This window comes from Cherax quadricarinatus, chromosome 93 (assembly GCF_038502225.1).
Source record: "Cherax quadricarinatus isolate ZL_2023a chromosome 93, ASM3850222v1, whole genome shotgun sequence".
Taxonomy (NCBI): Eukaryota; Metazoa; Arthropoda; class Malacostraca; order Decapoda; family Parastacidae; genus Cherax; species Cherax quadricarinatus.
The window spans coordinates 7,508,063-7,532,049 of record NC_091384.1 but is presented as its reverse complement, the minus strand read 5'-3'; the positions used below and the strand labels follow the sequence as shown (position 1 = coordinate 7,532,049).

Here is a 23,987-nt window from a genome sequence, read left to right as displayed (position 1 = left end):
AGGGTGACCACCAAGGCAGGGTGATCACCATGGCAGGGTGATCACCATGACAGGGTGACCACCAGTGCAGGGTGACCACCAGTGCAGGGTGACCACCAAGGCAGGGTGACCACCAAGGCAGGGAGACCACCAAGGCAGGGTAGCCACCAAGGCAGGGTAGCCACCAAGGCAGGGCGACCACCAAGGCAGGGCGACCACCAAGGCAGGGTGACCACTAAGGCAGGGCGACCACCAAGGCAGAGTGACCACCAAGGCAGGGCGACCACCAAGGCAGGGCGACCACCAAGGCAGGGCGACCACCAAGGCAGGGCGACCACCAAGGCAGGGAGACCACCAAGGCAGGGAGACCACCAAGGCAGGGTAGCCACCAAGGCAGGGTAGCCACCAAGGCAGGGCTACCACCAAGGCAGGGCGACCACCAAGGCAGGGTGACCACTAAGGCAGGGCGACCGCCAAGGCAGAGTGACCACCAAGGCAGGGCGACCACCAAGGCAGGGTGACCACCAAGGCAGGGTGACCACCAAGGCAGGGCGACCACCAAGGCAGGGCGACCACCAAGGCAGGGCGACCACCAAGGCAGGGCGACCACCAAGGCAGGGCGACCACCAAGGCAGGGCGACCACCAAGGCAGGGCGACCACCAAGGCAGGGCGACCACCAAGGCAGGGCGACCACCAAGGCAGGGCGACCACCAAGGCAGGGCGACCACCAAGGCAGGGCGACCACCAAGGCAGGGTGATCACCATGGCAGGGTGACCACCATGACAGGGTGACCACCAGTGCAGGGTGACCACCAGTGCAGGGTGACCACCAAGGCAGGGTGACCACCAAGGCAGGGAGACCACCAAGGCAGGGCGACCACCAAGGCAGGGCGACCACCAAGGCAGGGTGACCACTAAGGCAGGGCGACCACCAAGGCAGGGCGACCACCAAGGCAGGGTGACCACTAAGGCAGGGCGACCACCAAGGCAGAGTGACCACCAAGGCAGGGCGACCACCAAGGCAGGGCGACCACCAAGGCAGGGCGACCACCAAGGCAGGGCGACCACCAAGGCAGGGCGACCACCAAGGCAGGGAGACCACCAAGGCAGCGTCGCCACCAAGGCAGGGATTCCACCAAGGCAGGGCTACCACCAAGGCAGGGCGACCACCAAGGCAGGGTGACCACTAAGGCAGGGCGACCGCCAAGGCAGAGTGACCACCAAGGCAGGGCGACCACCAAGGCAGGGCGACCACCAAGGCAGGGCGACCACCAAGGCAGGGCGACCACCAAGGCAGGGCGACCACCAAGGCAGGGCGACCACCAAGGCAGGGCGACCACCAAGGCAGGGTGACCACTAAGGCAGGGCGACATCCAAGGCAGGGCGACCACCAAGGCAGGGCGACCACCAAGGCAGGGCGACCACCAAGGCAGGGCGACCACCAAGGCAGGGCGACCACCAAGGCAGGGCGACCACCAAGGCAGGGTGATCACCATGGCAGGGTGACCACCATGACAGGGTGACCACCAGTGCAGGGTGACCACCAGTGCAGGGTGACCACCAAGGCAGGGTGACCACCAAGGCAGGGCGACCACCAAGGCAGGGCGACCACCAAGGCAGGGTGACCACTAAGGCAGGGCGACTGCCAAGGCAGGGTGACCACCCAGGCAGGGCGACCACCAAGGCAGGGCGACCACCAAGGCAGGGCAACCACCAAGGCAGGGCGACCACCAAGGCAGGGCGACCACCAAGGCAGGGCGACCACCAAGGCAGGGCGACCACCAAGGTCAAAACACAAACTAAGCTATGATTTAACATTAAGTTGCATCTAACTGGAGTAGTGGGTATGAGGTAACAGTAAGACCCACCCTAGGAATTAAATCTGTAAAATTTCCTATTATTTTTTTAACACTGGCTGTCTCCCACTGAGGAAGTGTGACCCAAAACAAGAAGAATAAAAAAATTTTCTTCTTTTTACATTTAGTAATTTATACATGAAGAAACTAATACAAAATGGAAGTTGGCACAGTTTTTTTTCTGATGACACTGACACTTTTTTGATGACACTTTGCTGGTGACACTGTGCTTTCAGAAGATTCTGAAGAGTGAGGGTATGTAAAGGAAGAAAGTTGAAAGTGAACAGAGATAAGAGTAAGGTGATGAGGGTATCAAACAAGTTAGGTAAAGAAAAATTGAATATCACATTGGAGGGAGGGAGCATGGAAGAAGTGAATGTGTTCAAATATTTGAGAGTGGACTTGTCAGCAAATGGATCTCTGTGAAAGATGATGTGAATCACTGAATTGATGAAGGGAAAAAGGAAGGTGGTGTACTGAGGAGTCTGTGGAGATAAAGAACATTATCTATGGAGGCAAAGAGGGGAATGTATGAAAATATAGTGGTACCAATACTCTTACATGGGTGTACACCATGGGTGGTAAATGCTGCAGCAAGAAGGAAGTTGGAGGCAGTGATGTTATGTCTAAGGGCAATGTGTGTGGTGTAAATATTATGCAGAGAATTCATAGTGTGGAAATTAGGAGATATGGAGTTACTAAAAGTATTATCCAGAGGGCCGAGGGGAGGTTGTTGAGGTGGTCTGGTAATTTAGAACGGACTGAGCAAAATAGGATGATTTGGAGGGTGTATAAATCTGTAGTGGAGGGAAGGAGAGGTAGGGGTCATCCTAAGAAAGGATAGAGGGGGCAAAGGAGTTTTGTGTGCAAGGGGCTTGGACATACAGCAAGCATGTGTGAGCGTGTTAAAAGTGGAGATGAATGATTTTTGGGACTTGACGAGCTGTTGGAATGTGAGCAGAGTAATATTTTGTAAAGGGGTTCAGGGAAACCGGTTAGCCAAACTTGAATCCTGGAGGTGGAAAGTACAAAGCCTGCACTTTAACCCTTTCAGGGTTTCGGCCGTACTAGTACGGCTTACGCGCCAGGGTCCTTGACGTACTAGTACGCATAAATTCTAGAGCCCTCAAATCTAGTGAGAGAAAGCTGGTAGGCCTACATATTAAAGAATGGGTCTATGTGGTCAGTGTGCGCAGTATAAAAAATCCTGCAGCACACAGTGCGTAATGAGAAAAAAAAAACTTTGACAACGTTTTTGGATTTAAACAGAGACTTTGCACTGTATTTTCGTATGGTATTTATTGTTGTATTCTAGTTTTCCTGGTCTCATTTTATAGAATGAAAGACATATTACATAAACTGAGATGATTTTGACTGGTTTTACAATAAAAAGTACCTTGAAATTGAGCTCAAAGTAGCAGAAATGTTCAATTTTTACCGAAGTTGAAAAGTAAACAAATCATGCTAAGCGTCCAATACACGTCAACTGGTGAGTCTAATATTCTTTCACAAGTGCTCTGATATTATTTATACTATTTCTACACTAATGCAGTAGTCTGCATAACAGTAAATCTTCTATTTTTTTGTGAGAATAAAAATTCAAAATGACAAGCAAAAGAATGTAAGAGGGGCATGGAGACGTGACTAATGAACAGAGGAAGTGTTATTTTAGTGCCAGAAATGTCTTTCTTGTTTATTCTGGACCCTATTTGGAAATTGGCATCTTTTGAAATTTGTGTGAAATTGGCAAAATTGCTAAATTCTGATCACTGTATTGGATAGTTGAAATCAGTAAATGGGTGGTTTCTTGTACTCATTCGATAGTAAAAATGGAGTTCTAGCGAAATAGTTATGATTTTTGTCGACTAGTACACTGGAATTGGCTGAAAATAGGGCTCAAAGTGGGTAAAATCGCTGATGCGCAAACATTGTGGAGACTGCTAACTTCGGGAGAGCATAATTCCATAAGTTTTCCATCAAATTTCATACTTTTGGTGTCATTATGATCGGGAAAAGATTCTCTATCTTTTCATAAGAAATTTTTTTTTTTTTTGAAATTTGGGGGACCCTGAGAACACGTCTGGGATAGGGCCTGTGGACCCTGAAAGGGTTAAAGGAGGGGTTTGGGATATTTGCTGTTTGGATTGACATCTAAACTGTCGTTTACGTGCGCCTCTGGTAAGACAGCAACAGTGTTTAATATGGTAAAAGCGTTTCTTTTTCGGGTAACCTTGTCTCAGTGGGAGATGGCCAGCATTAAAAAAAAAATTAGAAGGTTACAAGCCGTTTGCTCCCGACATTTTAGCTGTCCTTACAGCGCATATGGCTTACAGAGGAAAGATTCTTCTCCACTTTCCCATGGAGAAAAATTTCTTATACATATAGTCAATTCAGGGGCTAATAAACCCTTCTCCCATATGAATTACTGAATTTAAAAGGAAAAGCTTTCATTTTTTTTCTTTTAGGTCACTGGCCTCGGTGGGATACGACTAGTATTTAAAAAAAAAAAAAAAAATAGTCAATTCACTGTAATCCTTCTTGCCACTTTTTAAAAAGCCTATATTCCAGGACTATAAGTCTAACCAGGACATGAGAAAATAAGGAGTTTCAATGAGAGCATGAATCATAATAGCATAAAAACATACATCAGTGGAGTATATGAGGAAATCAGCAGTGAGTGCATGATCCATGATGTGCATGTCTGCTTGATCAGCACTCGGGAACAGTCTAGATTCTCGCTCTTCATCCTCCCCAGTCTCTCCCTCTAACTGTAATAACAATCACTCAATATAATATTTGTATTATCAACTTACTCATCAATCTCACTTAATAATTGTAACAACAAACACAATATAATATTTGTACTTACAAATACATATACCCGTCAATCTCATTTGATAATCTGTCTATTAATCTTAGAAAATAATATTTTAAAAACATGATATCATGCAAAATTTTCCAATATTTTATGTATACAATGGTGAATTTGCTTCATTGCTTCACCAAGAGTTTAGTAAGCATATTAGTGTGAAAAAAAAATCAACAAGTCAATGAACACTTACTAAAACTGATGCTAACTTAACATAGAAGTAATTATTGGTGAATGAAAGTACAGCCCAAATATACATTAATAATATTACAACAAGTGAACAATACTTATCATAATAACTTGTTCATTACACGGTAATATTACAACAAGCGAACAATACTTACTAAATGAAACTGTATCTTGCCCTCATACAAGACAGAAGCATAGTCTGCATTCACATGCACTGACGTGATGGTTCCTAAATATTCTCGATCCCTGAGCAGCATTGCTGACTCTTCTCCGAGCGTGTAGATCCAAGCACGGTTGTTCATTCCCACCACCAGATGAAATGGACCAACACCCAAAAAACTTGGCTCAACGTCCACACTTACAGTCAATGGATGTTCCTGCACAAGGAACAGGTTGTGAAATTTGATTAGTGTTTTCACCTAGGAGACTACTCAGTGCTCTTGGCAATAAAAAAATATATAAAACACACATAAAAACACCCAAGGTAAAACCAAGTAATAAAAATAAGACCACTAACTCCAGAAGAAACAATTCAACAGAGAAAGTAATTTACAGTTCTGAAAACACTGCTCGACTGAATACACTTTTTTATGCAAATTGGTTTAAGTTCAATTTCAACCTCAAAATTATTATCAAAAAATATTCAAAACATGTTTAACTTCTACGAATATTATAAGAAAGGTAATACTAGAAATGTGACTTACCTTTTCCACAATGTTAGTTACTGTCACTTCTAGTAATGATGTGAGGTAAGCCACTCTAGAACCATGAGCTCCTCCTAGCACTGGCAACTTAGTCAGATAAACATGAATGTTTCCTGCAAAATTAACATTGCTTAAATAGTTAAATACAGTGGACCCCCGCATAACGATTACCTCCGAATGCGACCAATTATGTAAGTGTATTTATGTAAGTGCGTTTGTACGTGTATGTTTGGGGGTCTGAAATGGACTAATCTACTTCACAATTTTTCTTATGGGAACAAATTCGGTCAGTACTGGCACCTGAACATACTTCTGGAGTGAAAAAATATCGTTAACCGGGGGTCCACTGTATATGGTTTTTCTAAACTAAATCCTCATAAATAAAGGCACCAAGTACGTATTATATATCAATGAGATCTATGTTAAATTCAATAATCAGGTGGAATATTTACACTGGTAAAAGGAAATCTGCTCCAAAATATAGTATTCAAACCAAGTAGGTAATATTCATATGAAGCATGAATATTACCCCAGGTATTTTTTTTTAGCAGATCGGCCATCTCCCACTGAGGTAGGGTGACCACTGAGACAAGGTGACCACCAAGGCAATGTGGCCACCAAGGCAGGGTGACCACCAAGGCAGGGTGACACCAAGGCAGGGTGATCACCAAGGCGGGGTGATCACCAAGGCAGGGTGACCACCAAGGCAGGGTGACCACCAAGGCAGGGTGACCACCAAGGCAGGGTGACCACCAAGGCAGGGTGACACCAGAAAAAGAAGACACAGAAGTTTTTTCAGTCCGACTTGGACCATTTACAAAGTCACAGTGTGACTGTAAATGGTCCAAGTCGGACCGAAACGTCGTCGTAATCTCCTCTCTTCTATGCTCGGGTTATTTGTGCAAGAAGAGAAATACATACCCGAAGGAGTAGCCACAGCAAGCAACTGTCCATCATCCGACCATTCCAGGAATTCTAATCCACGCTCATCATCCAGAGTTATAACAGCAAATGTCTCCTTCAGGTCTGATAGTTCATGTATCTTGATGCTAGTAAGAAAAAGTAATTAGTAGTTAGTAGTAATTAGTAATAATAGTAGTTAACAGTATCAGCAGTAGTGGAATCGACAATAGAATCTTATCTAAAACCAACCATAACACAAAGAAAGACTGTAAGAAGGATCATCACTCATGTTACATCAAGACAATACACAATTGTTCTATACAAAATTTAACGAACTAAACATACACAGCATTTATACTGTGCATTTATACTGAACACCTCTTTCATATCTCAAATAGTACTTATCAAACAGACCAAAAAAATATACAAAATGAGAATAAAATTCTTACTATGTAATACAGTTGGACCCCACTTATACAGCTGGTTAGGGTATAAGCCACTGCTGTACAGGAGGGCCCTGCTTATACAGCAGGTTAGGTTCCTGGTTACTGCTGTACAGGAGGGCCCTGCTTATACAGCAGATTAGGTTCCTGGCTACTGCTGTACAGGAGGGCATTGTTTATACAGCAGGTTAGGTTCCGTGCTACTGCTGTACAGGCAGGCCTCACTTATATAGCAGGTTAGGTTCTGGACTATTGTTGTACAGGTGGGTCCTGCTTATACAGCAGGTTAAATTCCGGCCTACTGCTGTACAGGAGGGGCCCGCTTATATAGCAGGTTAGGTTCCCGGCTACAGCTGTATGTATGTCTAATAATAGAATGCCTAAAGTAATTGTCTGTTACATAATACATGTAACAATAACAATAACTGTGTGGCAGCTTGGTCTCGTCTAGCTGGCTTACAGTTGTGGCTGTCTTGGTGGATGTAATTACACCTACCATCCGACTTACGACCACTCAACTTACGACCGTGTTTTTTATGCCAAATTTCTGGGAAATAAACAACTATTTGTGTTTACACAGTGTTTATCCTAAACCTTACAGTATAAAATACAGTACTAACAACATAAAAAGTAAAGTAAAACATGAAATACCAAAATAAAACAATAAAATAAAGTCATTACAAAAATGTTTTGTTGATATTCAGTAGTAAAGTTCGACTTATGACCGGTTTCTCGGAACCGAACTCGATCGTAAGTCGGATGGTAGGTGTATTTGAGTTTTTATGAGGATAGTGAGGCTCAGGTTGGGGTGTGTAGGGGAGAGGGAGATTACTTCCTGGTAAATATTAAAAGGGATAGTAGGTTTTAGACAGGGATGTGTAATGTCACCATGGTTGTTTAATATATTTACAGATGGGGTTGTAAAAGAAGTAAATGCTAGGGTGTTGGAGAATGGAGTGGGATTAAATTATGGGGAATCAAATACAAAATGGGAGTTGACTCAGTTACTTTTTGCTGATGATACTGTGCTTATGAAAGATTCTAAAGAAAAGTAACAAACTCACATGGAAAAAACCAAGAGTACTCTTTTATTTTCATTAGTATTAAGAGTATAAAATAAGTAGTATGTACTCACACATTATCTCCACATGAAGCTGCTTTACTCAGAGTGGTGGAAATGGCTATATCATTTAGTACATCTCTGTGGTTCTTAGCTTGAAATAATTCCTGTCCAATTTCTTTGAGGTGAGTGGAAATGACGACAAAATATCCTCCAGAGAATCCTAGTAAAATATACCCATCGCCATACCTACAAAAAATTTTTCACATTAGAGTTGGTCTTCTTAGACTTATCATATAACAATACCACACTAAAGATAATTAAGGAGTGCTGCCATTACTAAAATTACCACAAAGATTACATACCTCGCTAACACAACCGTTAGGTTCCTGGGAACACAATCATTTATTAAGTGCACAATAGTGCCACACCTAAAAAACAATGCTTGATTCAGCTGGGAGTCAGCTGACATGTGCGTCACCACCACAAGCCATGAAGGATTAAGGTTAAGGTTTTTATTTCTTTGCATAGTTTACAATGTGTAATTACAATATTGGTTTGCTAAGTACAAAGCCATTATCATGCCGGGGCATTTCGGGCAAGCACCGATAATAATAAACCTAATACATAACTGAAAAGCACTGTATTAGCAAAACACTCTAAAAGAAAGCACATTAAAGTGAAGTATGCCTGCATAAAGCAGTTAATTTGTTGGATTTAAGGACTATTGATAATAATAACAGTCATTAAAGAAACAACTGGTGTAGACACTTACATCAGGATACTTTAATCCCTAATATAAGAGTTACTGTAAGCTCTCAGAGCATGTTCTGTGTTGAGAGATACACCTGCTAGATATAACACATGATGAATGTTCCGTGTCGAGAGAGACACCTGCTAGATATAACATGTGCATGTTCTGTGTTGAGAGAGCCACCTGCTAGATATAACATGGTGTATGTTCTGTGTTGAGAGAGACACCTGCTAGATATAACATGGTGTATGTTCTGTGTTGAGAGAGCCACCTGCTAGATATAACATGGTGCATGTTCTGTGTTGAGAGAGACACCTGCTAGATATAACATGGTGCATGTTCTGTGTTGAGAGAGACACCTGCTAGATATAACATGGTGTATGTTCTGTGTTGAGAGAGACACCTGCTAGATATAACATGATGCATGCTGTGTTGAGAGAGACACCTGCTAGATATAACATGGTGCATGTTCTGTGTTGAGAGAGACACCTGCTAGATATAACATGATGCATGTTCTGTGTTGAGAGAGACACCTGCTAGATATAACACGGTGCATGCTGTGTTGAGAGAGACACCTGCTAGATATAACACGGTGCATGCTGTGTTGAGAGAGACACCTGCTAGATATAACATGGTGCATGTTCTGTGTTGAGAGAGACACCTGCTAGATATAACATGGTGCATGCTGTGTTGAGAGAGACACCTGCTAGATATAACATGGTGCATGTTCTGTGTTGAGAGAGACACCTGCTAGATATAACATGGTGCATGCTGTGTTGAGAGAGACACCTGCTAGATATAACACGGTGCATGCTGTGTTGAGAGAGATACCTGCTAGATATAACACGGTGCATGCTGTGTTGAGAGAGACACCTGCTAGATATAACACGGTGCATGCTGTGTTGAGAGAGACACCTGCTAGATATAACACGGTGCATGCTGTGTTGAGAGAGACACCTGCTAGATATAACACAGTGCATGCTGTGTTGAGAGAGACACCTGCTAGATATAACACAGTGCATGTTGTGTTGAGAGACACCTACTCACAGGTGTTTTACAAAGTAAACATGTTCACTAAATCAGTTTGCATACTTGACTTACATTTATACTGATGTCTACACTACTTCTAATACTTCGATAAAGTAAAATCTGCCAAACTCACCACTTGTAAGAAACAATGTTTCCATATCTGCTTTGGAAGGCCAGTTCAATGGGATTTTCTGGGTCATTGAGGTTGTAGAGGAAGAGAGTTTTCTTGGCAACAACAAGGCTTACCTAAACAAAGTAAAAAATAAAGTAATTTTAAAGTCTGTCCTCATCTTGAATGTTATATTATGTACAATACAGCATAAGATACTGAGGCACTGGCCAAGTATGTTTGTTTTTGGATCAACTTCCTGTGCTGAGTCCAGGCACTACGTGACTATTTACTGCTACAAATTGTCTTCTCTATGGTAGAATGTTCAAAATGCAATGGGAATAAGATGCCAAACAAATGGATATACAGTGGACCCTCGACCAACGATATTAATCCGTTCCTGAGAGCTCATCGTTAGTCGAAATTATCGTTAGTCGAGTTAATTTTCCCCATAAGAAATAATGGATATCAAATTAATCTGTTCCTAACACCCCCAAAGTATTGAAAAAAAAAATTTTACCACATGAAATATTAATTTTAATACACACAAACTGAAGAAGACATGTACAATTACATGACACTTACCTTTATTGAAGATCTGGTGATGACTGATGGGATGGGAGGAGGGGAGAGTGTGGATGGCATTAGTGTTTACAAGGGGAATCCCCTTCCATTAGGACTTGAGGTGTCAAGTCCTAATGGAAGGGGCTTGACACCTCAAGACTTGAGGTGTCAAGTCCTTTTCCGGGATTACTTCCCTTCTTCTTTTAATGCCACTAGGACCAGCTTGAGAGTCACTGGACCTATGTCGCACAATATATCTGTCCATAGAGCTCTGTACCTCCCGTTCCTTTAAGATTTGTCTAACATGGGCCATAACATTGTCATTGTAATAGTCACCAGCACGGCTTGCAATAGCTGTGTTAGGGTGATTTTCATCCATAAAGATTTGCAGTTCAACCCACTTTGCACACATTTCCTTAATCTTTGAAGTAGGCACAATGGATTCCACAACTGGCATAGGCATCTCAGGGTTAGCCCCAAACCCTTCAAAATCTTTCTTAATTTCCATACTAATTCTCACCCTTTTTATCACAGGGTTGGCACTAGAAGCTTTCTTGGGGCCCATGGTGACTTCTTTTGCAGGTGCAATCACTAAAAACGCTGTAATAATATGAAATGTTCCGATTGTATGTTTGGACACAACCACGGTGGCGGGCTTGTAAACACTGGGACCCATGGGACAAGTGAGGCGCACTCAGGCCACACGTGGACGCGTCTTGAACGGAACGAATCACGTTGGTCGACTTTTTTAGAGCTAGTCGAGGCAAAATTTTTGCGTTAAAATGTATCACTAGTCGGATTTAACGTTATACAATGCCATGGTTGGTCGAGGGTCCACTGTACATAGAATCAAATATTACCTAAACAATCTACCCCTATGCTAACTGCCATCTTGTCAAAAATTTATATACAGTATGTGGTGTATTTACACATTATTAGCTTGCATCTATCTCATGTGTGCAATATTTAATAGGAACTCAAAATTTTTAGGCATTTTTTAGCCCTTTCGCTGACTGTGCCATAGTACAGGTCAGCCATCACTAATCCGGCAATCAGTAATCTGGTTCAATCAGTAATCCGGCACTAATTTCGGCTAGCATAATTTCAAATTTCTGAGGTAGCCACACCAACCTACCGCTACTGTTTGGTGGCACTACTTGCTGCATAAGTTACTCTAATTCTTTTTACTCCATTTACTGTTATAACCTGCTCATTGCAAACGTGTTTTTGGTGTAAAACAGCGACTTTGCGGTGTATTTTTGTATGGATTTTATGGTTGTATTCTCGTTTTTTGGCCTCATTTGATAGAATGGAAGATCTTTTACAGAAATAGATATGATTTTTATTGGTTTCAAAAAGGACAGTACCATGAAATTGAACTCAAAGTAGCAGAAATGTCTGATTTTTGCTGATGTTCAACATTAAACAAATGACATCACCATCCAATATGTGTCCAACTGGCCGGTCTAATACGCAGTCACGAATGGGTTACATTATTTGTACAAATATTACAATAAAGCAGTAGTCTGCACAACAGTAAACCTTCTATTTTTTGTGTGAATAAAAATTCAAAACGGAAAGCAAGCGTAATATAAGAGAGGCCTGGAGACGTGACTAATGAACAGAGAAAATGTTATTGTAGTGCTAGGAATGTCTGCACTGTTTATTCTGAGAACTGTTTTGAAATTGGCATCTCTTGAAATTTGTGTGAAATTGGCCAAATTATTGATTTCTGACCAGCCAAGCTGTGGTTCATACGTTGGGCTGCATGTGGCCAACAGTAACAGCCTGGTTGATCAGGCCCTGAACCACCATGAGGCCTGGTCACAGACTGGGCTGCAGGGGCATTGACCCCCAAAACCCTCTCCAGGTAGTTGAAATAGGTAAATGGGTGGTTTCTTGTACTCAATCAAAAGAATAAAAGGAATACTAGCAAAATAGCTGAGTTTGGTAGACTGGAACAATGGAATGAGCCAAAAATAGGGCATGAAGTGGGTGAAATCGCTGATGAGTAAATATCGCCGTTGGGTTAAGCATATTCTAACCTAATCACTCTGTAATCCAGCAAAATCATTAATCTGACATCTTACAGGTCGCAAAGATGCCGGATTAGTGATGGTGAACCTGTACTACGGTTTTGAAGTCAATGTCACTACTGTAGTACGTACTACGCCACGAGCTCAGCTCACTCAGATAAGCTGTGAGCAGTATATTTGGGCCTAGATATGATAGAACAGGTCTATGTGACAAGTGTGCACCATATAAAAAAATCCTGCAGCATGCAGTGCTTAATAAGAAAAAACTGCATCCCTGTTTTTGGTTTAAAAGAGTGAATTTGCAGGGTATTTTCATATGGTTTTTATGGTTGTAATCTCAGTTTCTTGGTCTCATTTGATAGAATGGAAGATATATTACAGAAACAGCTATGATTCTGATTGGTTTTAGAACTGAATATAGCTTGAAATTGAGCTAAAAGTAACAGAATTGTTCGATTTTTGCCGATGTTCAAGAATAAACTACTCATATCACTAGTCTAATACACGTCCAACTGGTGGGTATAAAATTTGTTCATGAATGCACTGATATTATTTATACAATTATTACAAAATGTATAAAAGTAAATCCTCTATTTTTTGTGCACAAATATTCTTTGTGTGAATAAAAAATCAAAATGGAATTCAAGTGTAAAGCCAGGGAACATAACTAATGAACATAGGAAATGTTATTTTAGTGCCAGGAATGCCTGCAATGTTTATTCTAAACCCTATTTTGAAAATGGAATACTTTGATATTTGTGTGAAAATGGCCAAATTACCCATTTCCGATCACTTTAATGATTAGTTGAAATAGTTGACTGGATGATTTCTTGTGCTAAATTGATAAAATGGAAGACATGCTAGCGAAATAGCTAAGAATTTGATCAACTAGAACAATGTAATTGGTCTAAAAATAGGACTCAAAGTGGGCAAAATCACCAATGCATAAATATCAATGATGCAGCAAAATTCATGAAAGTGTAACTTTGTCAATTTTCCATCAATTTTGTTTTATTACCTTCTCTACCATTTCATAAGAAAAATAACAAAAATCTTATTTTTGAAAATTCTTGGACATTGTGGAAAAGTTTCAGATCAGGGGTCGAAACAGTGAAAGGGATAAATATAATTAGTAACATTAGTAATATTAGCAGTTTGGAGGGATATGCTGTGTATCTTTATACGTATATGCTTCTAAACTGTTGTGTTCTGAGCACCTCTGCAAAAACAGTGATTATGTGTGAGTGTGGTGAAAGTGTTGAATGATGATGAAAGTATTTTCTTTTTGGGGATTTTCTTTCTTTTTGGGTCACCCTGCCTCGGTGGGAGACGGCCGACTTGTTGAAAAAAAAAAAAAAAACATTATTTTTGACACAGCCAAGGCAAGGTGACCCAAAAAAGAAGAAACAAAGTTTTTCTTCTATTTACATTAAGTAATTTATACAGAAGAAGGTGCTACTAGCCCCTAGCTCCCAGCATTTTAGTCGCCTCTCATGACACGCATGGCTTATGGAGGAAAGATTCCTCTACACACACCCACTGAGAAATTAGCAATTTTTTTTTTAATACATTGGCTGTTTCCTACCAAGGCAGGGTGACCCAAAAAAGAGGAAACAATTTCATCATCACTCACTCCATCACTGTCTTGCCAGAGGTGTGCCGATACTACAGTTCAAAAACTGTAACATATCTCCTCCCCTCCTTCAGAGTGCAGGTACTGTACTTTCCACCTCCAGGACCCCAGTCCTGCTAACCAGCTTCCCTGAATCCCTTCATAAATGTTACTTTGCTCACACTCCAACAGCACGTGAAGTCACAAAAACCATTTGCTTCCACTTGCTCCTAACATGCTCATGCAAGCTTGCTGGAAGTCTAAAGGCCCTTGCACACAAAACCTCCTTCATCCCCTCCCTCCAACCTTTCCTAGGACAACCCCTACCCAGCCTTCCTTCCACTATAGATTTATGCACCCTCCAAGTCATTCTATTTTGTTCCATCCTCTCTAAATGACTGAGCCACCTCAACAACCCTCTCTTCAGCCCTCTGGATAATACTTTTAGAAACCCTACACCTCCTTCTATTCTCCAAGCTACAGATTCTCCACATTATATTTACACCACACATTGCCCCTCAGACACAACATCTCCACTGCCTCCAGCCTTCTCCTTGTTGCAACATTCACCACCCATGCTTCACATCCATATAAGAGCATTGGTACCACTATACTCTCATATATTCCCCTCTTCGATTCCATGGATAACATCCTTTGTCTCCACAGATTCCTCAGTGCATCACTCACCTTTTTTTCCCCCCTCATCAATTCTATGGTTCACCTCATCTTTCATAGACCAATCTGCTGACATGTCCACTCTATAATAAACCACAGTACGGGTTGGGCTTGAACTCGCAGCAAGTGAGTGGTAAAACTCCAGGCCAGTGTGTAAGCCACTGGGCCAGCTGGCTACAATAAGAATCATCTAACTAGGTACAATGTATATTTACACACCATAGGGAGGTTAGCATGGGTCTCACTGTTCTCACAAATGCAAGTTTTTACAGATGAATCTCCTGCCAGCATGGCCGTGGCGAACTCTAGCTCAAGTCCCCTCAAAGCCGTCATCATGACTCATAAAATCGTAATAACACGATTGCAAACAAACCACAGTATGGGTAGGGCTTGAACTTGCAGCAAGTGAGTTGTAAAACTCCAGACCAGTGCATAAGCTTTGAGGGGACTTGAGCTAGTGTTTGCCATGGCCATGCTGGCAGGAGATTCATCTGTAAAAACTTGCATTTGTGGTAACAGTGGGACCCATGCTAACCTCCCTATGGTGTATAAATATACCTAGTTGGATGAATCTTCTTGTAATGAGCTGGCCCAGTGGCTTATGCACTGGTTTTGAGTGTTACAACTCACTTGCCATGAGTTCGGTTCCCACCCATACTGTGATTTGTTTGCAATCGTGTTATTACAATTTCATGAGTCACTTCCAAATATCTAAACACATTATTTCCTCCATACTCCCTCCTTCCAATCTGATATCCAATTTTTCATTTCCTAAATTTTGTTATCTTCATCACCTTGCCCTTTCCTATGTTCACTTTTAATTTCTTTCTTTTACATACCCTACTTAACTTGTCCACTAACCTCTGCAACCTGATCATTCACTTCTCTTACAACTTATCTATAAATATATTGAACAACTATGACATTATGACAATAAATTATAAAGCAAAGGACCAACCGTGTTTTCAGCCATAGCTCTCTCATCTTGTTTCATTTCTGAGAACTGTATATCTGAAGGTTCACCTCGAAGGGGAGTCGTCCTCAGAGTGTCTCCTTCACTGCTGCTTATGGTAAGAATTTTGTCCTCTCCACCTAGAGCCAAGAGATTCCCAGATGACCAACATCCACTCTGAATCTTCCGACTATGTTTGCCCACAACTGGGATCCGCCTGCAACACAACACAACACAGACTGCTTTTAATACTATAGTACTGTATAGTAATTAGTATGTTGCAGTAGACATTCTTTACATTATTAATAGAGGATAACCTAAGAAAACCAAATAGAATGGCTTATTTTCAATATCTTTCTGACTCTTTCCTAGACTGTAACCCACAATAGCTGACTAACACCCATATACATATTATATTGGTAAGTAAACAAAGGCAGCAAATTTAGGTAAATATTCTGCAATGTCTGAACCTGCCAGGAAATCAAACCTGGAAACTTCTGTTATGAGCTGAATACTCTACCACTGAACCATAAGTCTTACTAGTACCACTACTATAGTATCACTATTCCTAAGTGTAACAACAAACAACTTCAGAGATGTAATATAAAGGAGAGGTGGACATGTTACACTTTAGAGATGTCCTCCTCACTAGATGGTAGACAGTGAACATGATTAAAAAACATTAAATCCCTACAGGAAAACTTGGATAAGTTTTCATGTTTTAAGGGGAAACAGCAACCTCACAATCCTCCTCTCCACTCTCTGGTCCCCCCCGGATGAACATGACATGGTACATCCACCTGGATTGGCCTTACAGGAACAGGGAACCTCCTCAGATAGCTGCATTTCTCTTTGAAGAGTTTCATGCTGTCACATATGGTTCTTCCTTCTCCATCTACACAGACAGCTCAGCATGAACTTCCCCTCCTACTATGTCTTCTGCTGCCTTCTTTGCTGATCTCTCTGTGTCAAACCTGGCAGTTAGACCCCACTCACTCAGTCCTAGCAGGTGAGCTCTTTGCCATTCACCAGGCTTTGGTTTTTGTCCTTGCTCACCTTCCTCCTCAGCCTGTGGTTCTCTTCTCTGATTCCCAATCTTCCCTGGTACTTTTGTGCCCTATTAGTCCATGGTCCCTACATGTCCTCGTCTGACAGACGTAGTTTCTTCTTCTGCGCTTCTTCCAGAGTTTGGGTTGGAGCATCTCCCTTCAGTGGGTGCTGGCCCATGTTGGCATTCGAGGCAATGAAGTGGCTGATCGAGCGGCCTCCCTCACACACTCACTTCCTACCATTACCTCTCTTGCACTGGGCCGTAGTGATTTCACAAGGACTGTTTGAAAAGAATCCGTCATTTATGGCAGGAGAATCTGTTACGCTCCCTCTCTTCTTCAGCATTGAGCTCTATCTGATCTTTCAATGGCCCCTACCCTTGGGCTCGCTATTTCAATCGCACTGGATGTTGCACTGACTCGTCTCTGGGTTGGGCACTCATGACTGGCAGCTCGTCTGCACCACCTTTGGATGACGGACTCTCCGTACTGCCCGTGGTGTCCCTCAAACCCTGAGACGGTGGAACATTTCCTACGGTGGTGCCCCCGTTACCACTCTGCACGGACTATTCTCTGTTTAGCCTTGTACACATTTGGGGTGCAATTTTTAACCCTACCTCTCCTTCTCAATGGGGAGGGGTTTGACCCGCCAGACCATCAGGAGGTCCTGGCCTGTACCTGCGCATTCTTGCTGGCTTCAGGGCACATTAGGGATATATAATATGCAGTTATTAGTCAATATCTTTCTACTTTGGTTGAGGTAATATAAATATCCTTCTACTTTGGTTGAGGAAGGCAGGGCTCGATATGGTCTATGCTGTCAGTGGCCCTATAAACCCCAACAACAACAACAACCTCACAACCATTTAGAACAAAGAAATATAAAAAAAAGAATTCAGAAGTGAAAGCTGAAGATGATGTCAGTTTCTGGGGCTGTCTCCTGTTAAAGAAGGGTGACCTAAAGAAGAAAACACATTCACCAACAGTTAATCAATCTCTGTCTTTCCAGAAGTGTGCAGTCAGTGCCTGACCAGCCAAGATGTGGTTTGTACGCTGGACTGTGTGCGGCCAGCAGTAACAGCCTGGTTGATTAGGCCCTGATCCACTGTGAAGTCTGGTCATGGAACGGGCCACGGGGAGGGTGGACCCCTGCAGCCTGGTCCATGGCCAGTCAAGATAGACATCATAATTAGCTTACCCTCTGTAACAATCCCACCCATCCTTCAGAGTGCAGGCACTATACTCCATAAGTTATCTAGCACAACTGCACTCAAAAGAAACCTACCACAGAAATCCAAGTGACTCCACTACTACAATCATTACAACATGCATATACACCTACCATCTGACTTACGACCTGCTCGACTTACGACCACTCGACTTACGACCGTGTTTTTTATGCCAAATTTCTGGGAAATAAACAACTATTTGTGTTGTACACAGTGTATATCCTAAACCCTACAGTATAAAATACAGTACTAACAACATAAAAAGTAAAGTAAAACATGAAATACCAAAATAAAACAATAAAATAAAGTCATTACAAAAATGTTTTGTTGATTTTCAGTAGTAAAGTTCGACTTACGACCATTTCGACTTACGACCGGTTTCTCGGAACCGAACTCAGTCGTAAGTCGGATGGTAGGTGTACCTTGATGTTTGATGGTTGTAGATCATAAGGTTGCCTTTAGAGGTTCCCACAGCTAGAAGAGGGGCAGTGCGAGACCATGCTAGGAATGTTAGTGTATCTCGGAGCCCTGAGTCCAGGTGCTGTACTCTCCCTGTATGTAAACGTGTCATAGTATTTTAATGCTGCTGAAAACAGTACGGTAAAAACACGAGTGCAAATAAATCACAGAACAGTCTGTGAATTGCAGGACTCAATGGCCATGGGTTCAAACCTCATCTGTTCTGTGATCAGTGTGGTAAACAGTCAATATATAATTTGAAATATATTTCCTTATTCATAATTAGAGCATTCTTCTTAACCTGATACATTTGCAAGTGATTTAAAAAAGTTTATACAGCCTCTCCTCACTTAATGACATACGTACTCATTTACTGACGACTCAAACTTCCGACAGGCTCTCTGACCAGTATGCATACTTAAATAATGTATATTAGAGCTGATGTCCTCTACAGTAGTGTACTGTATACAGTGGACCCCCGGTATTCGATGGCAACGGTATCCGATAAATCCGGTATTTGATACATTTTAACGCAAAAATTTTGGCTCGCTTCTCGTTAAAAAACCCGTCACACGCAATTCGTTCGAGACGTGTCCATGTGTGGCCCAGTGTTTACAAGCCAGCCAGTGTGCTCGCATCTAAGGATACATTCGGTACATTCCATATTATCACAGTGTTTTTGGTGCTTGTTTCTGCAAAATAAGTCACCATGGGCCCCAAGAAAGCTTCTAGTGCCAACCCTGTGGTAAAAAGGGTTTGGGGCTAACCCTGAGAAGCCTATGCCAATTGTGGAATCCATTGTGCCTACTTCAAAAATTAAGGAAATGTGTGTACAGTGGGTTGAACTGCAAACCTTTATGGATGAAAATCCCCCTAACACAGCTATTGCAAGCCGTGCTGGTGACTATTACAATGACAATGTTGTGGCCCATTTTAGACAAATTGTAAAGGAACGGGATGTACAGAGCTCTATGGACAGATTTGTTGCGTGACAGAGGTCCAGTGACTCTCAAGTTGGTCCTAGTGGCATTAAAAGAAGAGAAGTAACCCCGGAAAAGGACTTGCTACCTCAAGTCCTAATGGAAGGGGATTCCCCTTCTAAACAATAAGTTCGACACTCTCCCCTCCTCCCATCCCATCAATCATCACCAGATCTTCATTAAAGGTAAGTGTCATGTATTCTATTGTTAGTAGAGTACTACAAACTGTGCATGTCTTCTTCAGTTTGTGTGCATTAAACTTAATATTTCATGTGGTAAAACTTTTTTTTCATACTTTTGGGTGTCTTGCATGGATTAATTTGATTTCCATTATTTCTTATGGGGAAAATTAATTCACCTTTCGATAATTTTGGTATACGATGAGCTCTCAGGAACGGATTAATATCAAATACCAGGGGTCCACTGTATTACAATATACAGTATGTTACTGTATAAACATTTAAAAATATACCAGAAATGTTATAAATGGTTCAAGGTGATATTAAAACAATCTCAAAGATAGTTGACACAAACCCACTACCATTACAGTATGCTCCTCACTTAGTGATGAATTCATTTACCGATGTGGTCTTTGGAAAGGAACTCTGTTATTAAGTGAGGAGAGGCTGTATGTTTCCGAGCTGATAGTCCCAGGGCTGTCCATGCCCTGGATAACATTTGATGGTGGTGTATATTAATGATGTTGAAAACAGTGGAATAAATGATTAATATTTTGCCAGTACAGTAATGACAAAGAAAAATTACAAAGAGACATCAACGTTTTTCCAGTGGGCAAACAGAAATAACACGATGAGCATTCGTAATAATTCTAAAATGTATACATTAAAAAATAACTAAATATGAGCACATACTACAAGTTGGAGGAAGAGAGCAAAGAAACATACGCAAGACTCAGCAGTAATACTCTCAAATAATATATTATTTACACAACACAATTAAGGTAATGCAGTAAAGTCCCACAAAATGATAGGGTGGGTTGTAAGAATTTAGAAAACAAGGAGAAGTATGAGTAATGATGCTACTTTAGGGATGTGCCTGGGTATCAGCAATGGTATTAGTGGGTATTGGCTAATTTTGATGGTACCTGTATCAGTTTAAAACTAAATATCAGTATCAGTGGGTATCAGCCAAGTTTGATGGTATTGGTACCAGTATTGATGAGTGACAGTTAGTTTTGATGGTACTGATATTGGCCTAAAACTGAGTGTCGGTACTGGCAACAAATCTGGTATCGCTCCATCTCTAGTACACTTGTTCAATTGTACACCAGAGTGAAAAGAAAAAACCAAGATTCAATTATAATCTGCCTCTTTTCCTTTCCTCCCTCCCTTCCTCCAGTTTTCCCGTATAGCATTTAAGATTAACATTAATAAATTCTAACAATATGCACAAGAACGTAAGAAAATCATGAAAGTGAGCAAGTGCCACTGAGCATATCAACACACAACTTTGCAGGGTAAACTGTAAATAACAGCTGATATTGTTACATCAACAACCCAAGTCTTCATCCTGACTTAATCTTTGTTTCTGAGTGTGTACAATTAGATCTGAAAACAAATTATGGCCAGATTATATCATGATACTGCAAGACCAGAATTATTATAAACAAAATCAAATTAAGTTAATGAATTTTCAACGAGTATATACACACAACTTTGCACCAGGATAATGAAGACAGGATGTGTACTCGTGGAACGCTGCTCAACCTCAGCCCTTATTACTGTCACTCTGCCATTATCGTGCCATCCACCCAGTGCCATATCATGATACAATTAGCTGTGGAGTGTGCACTGATGTCTCACAACTGCCACAATATATCATAACAGAGGACAAAAAAATTAGTTTCCTATTATGATCCATGATTATATTACTGGGTGAGCTTAATACTATGAATTTACCATCTATGGTGTGTATGCAGCACTCACCTAGCACACCCAGAATATATGCTCCTGATGATAACATATCTCCCTCCCTGCTCCCTGGGTTGAAGTACACACATTATCAACCTGTGACAACATATTTCCCTCCATCCCTCTGCTGTTTTCTCCCTCCCTTTACTCTTCCCTCCTCCCTAGATTGAAGCACACACATTAGCAACCTGTGACAGCATATCTCAACCCCTCCCTTCCTCCCTCTGCTCTTCCCTGCTCCCTGGGTTGAAGCACACACATTAGCAACCTGTGGCAGCATATCTCAACCCCTCCCTTCCTCCCTCTGCTCTTCCCTCCTCCCTGGGTTGAAGCACACACATTAGCAACCTGTGACAGCATATCTCAACCCCTCCCTTCCTCCCTCTGCTCTTCCCTCCTCCCTGGGTTGAAGCACACACATTAGCAACCTGTGGCAGCATATCTCAACCCCTCCCTTCCTCCCTCTGCTCTTCCCTGCTCCCTGGGTTGAAGCACATACATTAGCAACCTGTGGCAGCATATCTCAACCCCTCCCTTCCTCCCTCTGCTCTTCCCTCCTCCCTAGATTGAAGCACACACATTAGCAACCTGTGGCAGCATATCTCAACCCCTCCCTTCCTCCCTCTGCTCTTCCCTCCTCCCTGGGTTGAAGCACACACATTAGCAACCTGTGGCAGCATATCTCAACCCCTCCCTCCCTTCGCTCTTCCCTCCTTCCTGGGACAGAGCACACACATTATTAACCCATAAACGGTCCAAGCAGATCTACGTTCACATGTGTAGTGCTACAAAAGTAGATCTACGTTTTTTTACATATTTTCAAATATAACAAAAAAAAAGTAGATCAAAGTTTTTTTTACACATTTTCAAATGCAAAAAAACAAAAAGAAGATCTACTTTTTTTACATACTTTCAAATGTTGAAAAAACGTATATATACGTTTGGACCATTTACGGGTTAACCAGTGACAGCATATCTCAACCCCTCCCTCCCTCTGCTCTTCCCTCCTCCCTGGGTTGAAGCACACACATTAGCAACCTGTGGCAGCATATCTCAACCCCTTCCTCCCTCTGCTCTTCCCTCCTCCCTGGGTTGAAGCACACATATTACCAACCTGTGACAGCATATCTCAACCCCTCCCTCCCTCTGCTCTTCCCTCCTCCCTGGGTTGAAGCACACACATTAGCAACCTGTGGCAGCATATCTCAACCCCTCCCTCCCTCTGCTCTTCCCTCCTCCCTGGGTTGAAGCACACACATTAGCAACCTGTGGCAGCATATCTCAACCCCTCCCTCCCTCTGCTCTTCCCTCCTCCCTGGGTTGAAGCACACATATTACCAACCTGTGACAGCATATCTCAACCCCTCCCTCCCTCTGCTCTTCCCTCCTCCCTGGGTTGAAGCACACACATTAGCAACCTGTGGCAGCATATCTCAACCCCTCCCTCCCTCTGCTCTTCCCTCCTCCCTGGGTTGAAGCACACACATTAGCAACCTGTGGCAGCATATCTCAACCCCTCCCTCCCTCTGCTCTTCCCTCCTCCCTGGGTTGAAGCACACACATTAGCAACCTGTGGCAGCATATCTCAACCCCTCCCTCCCTCTGCTCTTCCCTCCTCCCTGGGTTGAAGCACACATATTACCAACCTGTGACAGCATATCTCAACCCCTCCCTCCCTCTGCTCTTCCCTCCTCCCTGGGTTGAAGCACACACATTAGCAACCTGTGGCAGCATATCTCAACCCCTCCCTCCCTCTGCTCTTCCCTCCTCCCTGGGTTGAAGCACACACATTACCAACCTGTGACAGCATATCTCAATTGCTCCCTCTGCTCCCCCCACCCCCAGCTAACTTCCTTTGCCTTTACACCAGACTTGACACAACTCTTGAAAGCCAGCCACAAAATTTCTCTCAATATATTCTCATTGGCTTTCCCCATCCCTAGTCTGTTTTCTTTCTCTTATTTCCTTCCTATAAATAAAATAAAAGACAACTGAAAGTGATATTTAATGGGATGCTTTTTATTTCAATGCACCGACTGTCTCCCACTAAAGTAGGTTACTTGAAAAAGAAACACTTTCACCATCATTCACACTATCACTGTCTTGCCAGAGATACTATTGCTAAAATGTCAAGTGGTGGTGAGCCTGGGTGATCACACAGGAGTAAATTTATATCGAAAATAGCAAAATTACTGCTGGAAATGGGGGTCACTGAACAAAAGCAAATTTGCAAAGTGTGGAAAACCTGTACTCATAATTCAATACACTAAAAAAGAATTTTTTATTTTTTCAACAAATCAGCTGTCTCCCACCTAGGTAGGGTGACCCAAAAAGGAAGAAACAATTTCACCATCATTCACTCTATCTCTGCCTTGCCAGATGGGCACTGATAATACAGTTCAAAACTGCAAATGTCCTCACAGCTTCTTCAGAGAGCAAGCACTGTACTTCCCACCTCCAGGACTCAAGTCCGGCCAACCGATTTCCCTGAATACTTTCCACAGCACCTCAAGTCATGAAAACATGTAAAGTCATATCATAAAAACATGTAATATAGTTAATACTAGTGTTAATACTAGTGTTAATACTAGTGTTAATACAAGT

General features: G+C 42.3%; 1 protein-coding gene across 2 annotated transcripts in view; it reads right to left on the bottom strand.

Moving 5' to 3' along the window:
• Oseg6 (intraflagellar transport protein Oseg6) overlaps positions 1-23,987 on the bottom strand; it is a 119,943-nt gene that overhangs the window by 76,124 nt on the left and 19,832 nt on the right. For both annotated transcript variants that reach the window (XM_070104654.1, XM_070104653.1), the window contains exons 5-12: positions 18,436-18,565; positions 15,742-15,952; positions 9,921-10,033; positions 8,080-8,253; positions 6,520-6,647; positions 5,599-5,711; positions 5,050-5,271; positions 4,482-4,604 (exon numbers count right to left, since the gene is read on the bottom strand). In XM_070104654.1, the coding sequence (XP_069960755.1) occupies positions 4,482-4,604; positions 5,050-5,271; positions 5,599-5,711; positions 6,520-6,647; positions 8,080-8,253; positions 9,921-10,033; positions 15,742-15,952; positions 18,436-18,565 (1,214 nt within the window). The remainder of the gene's footprint in view (positions 1-4,481; positions 4,605-5,049; positions 5,272-5,598; positions 5,712-6,519; positions 6,648-8,079; positions 8,254-9,920; positions 10,034-15,741; positions 15,953-18,435; positions 18,566-23,987) is intronic.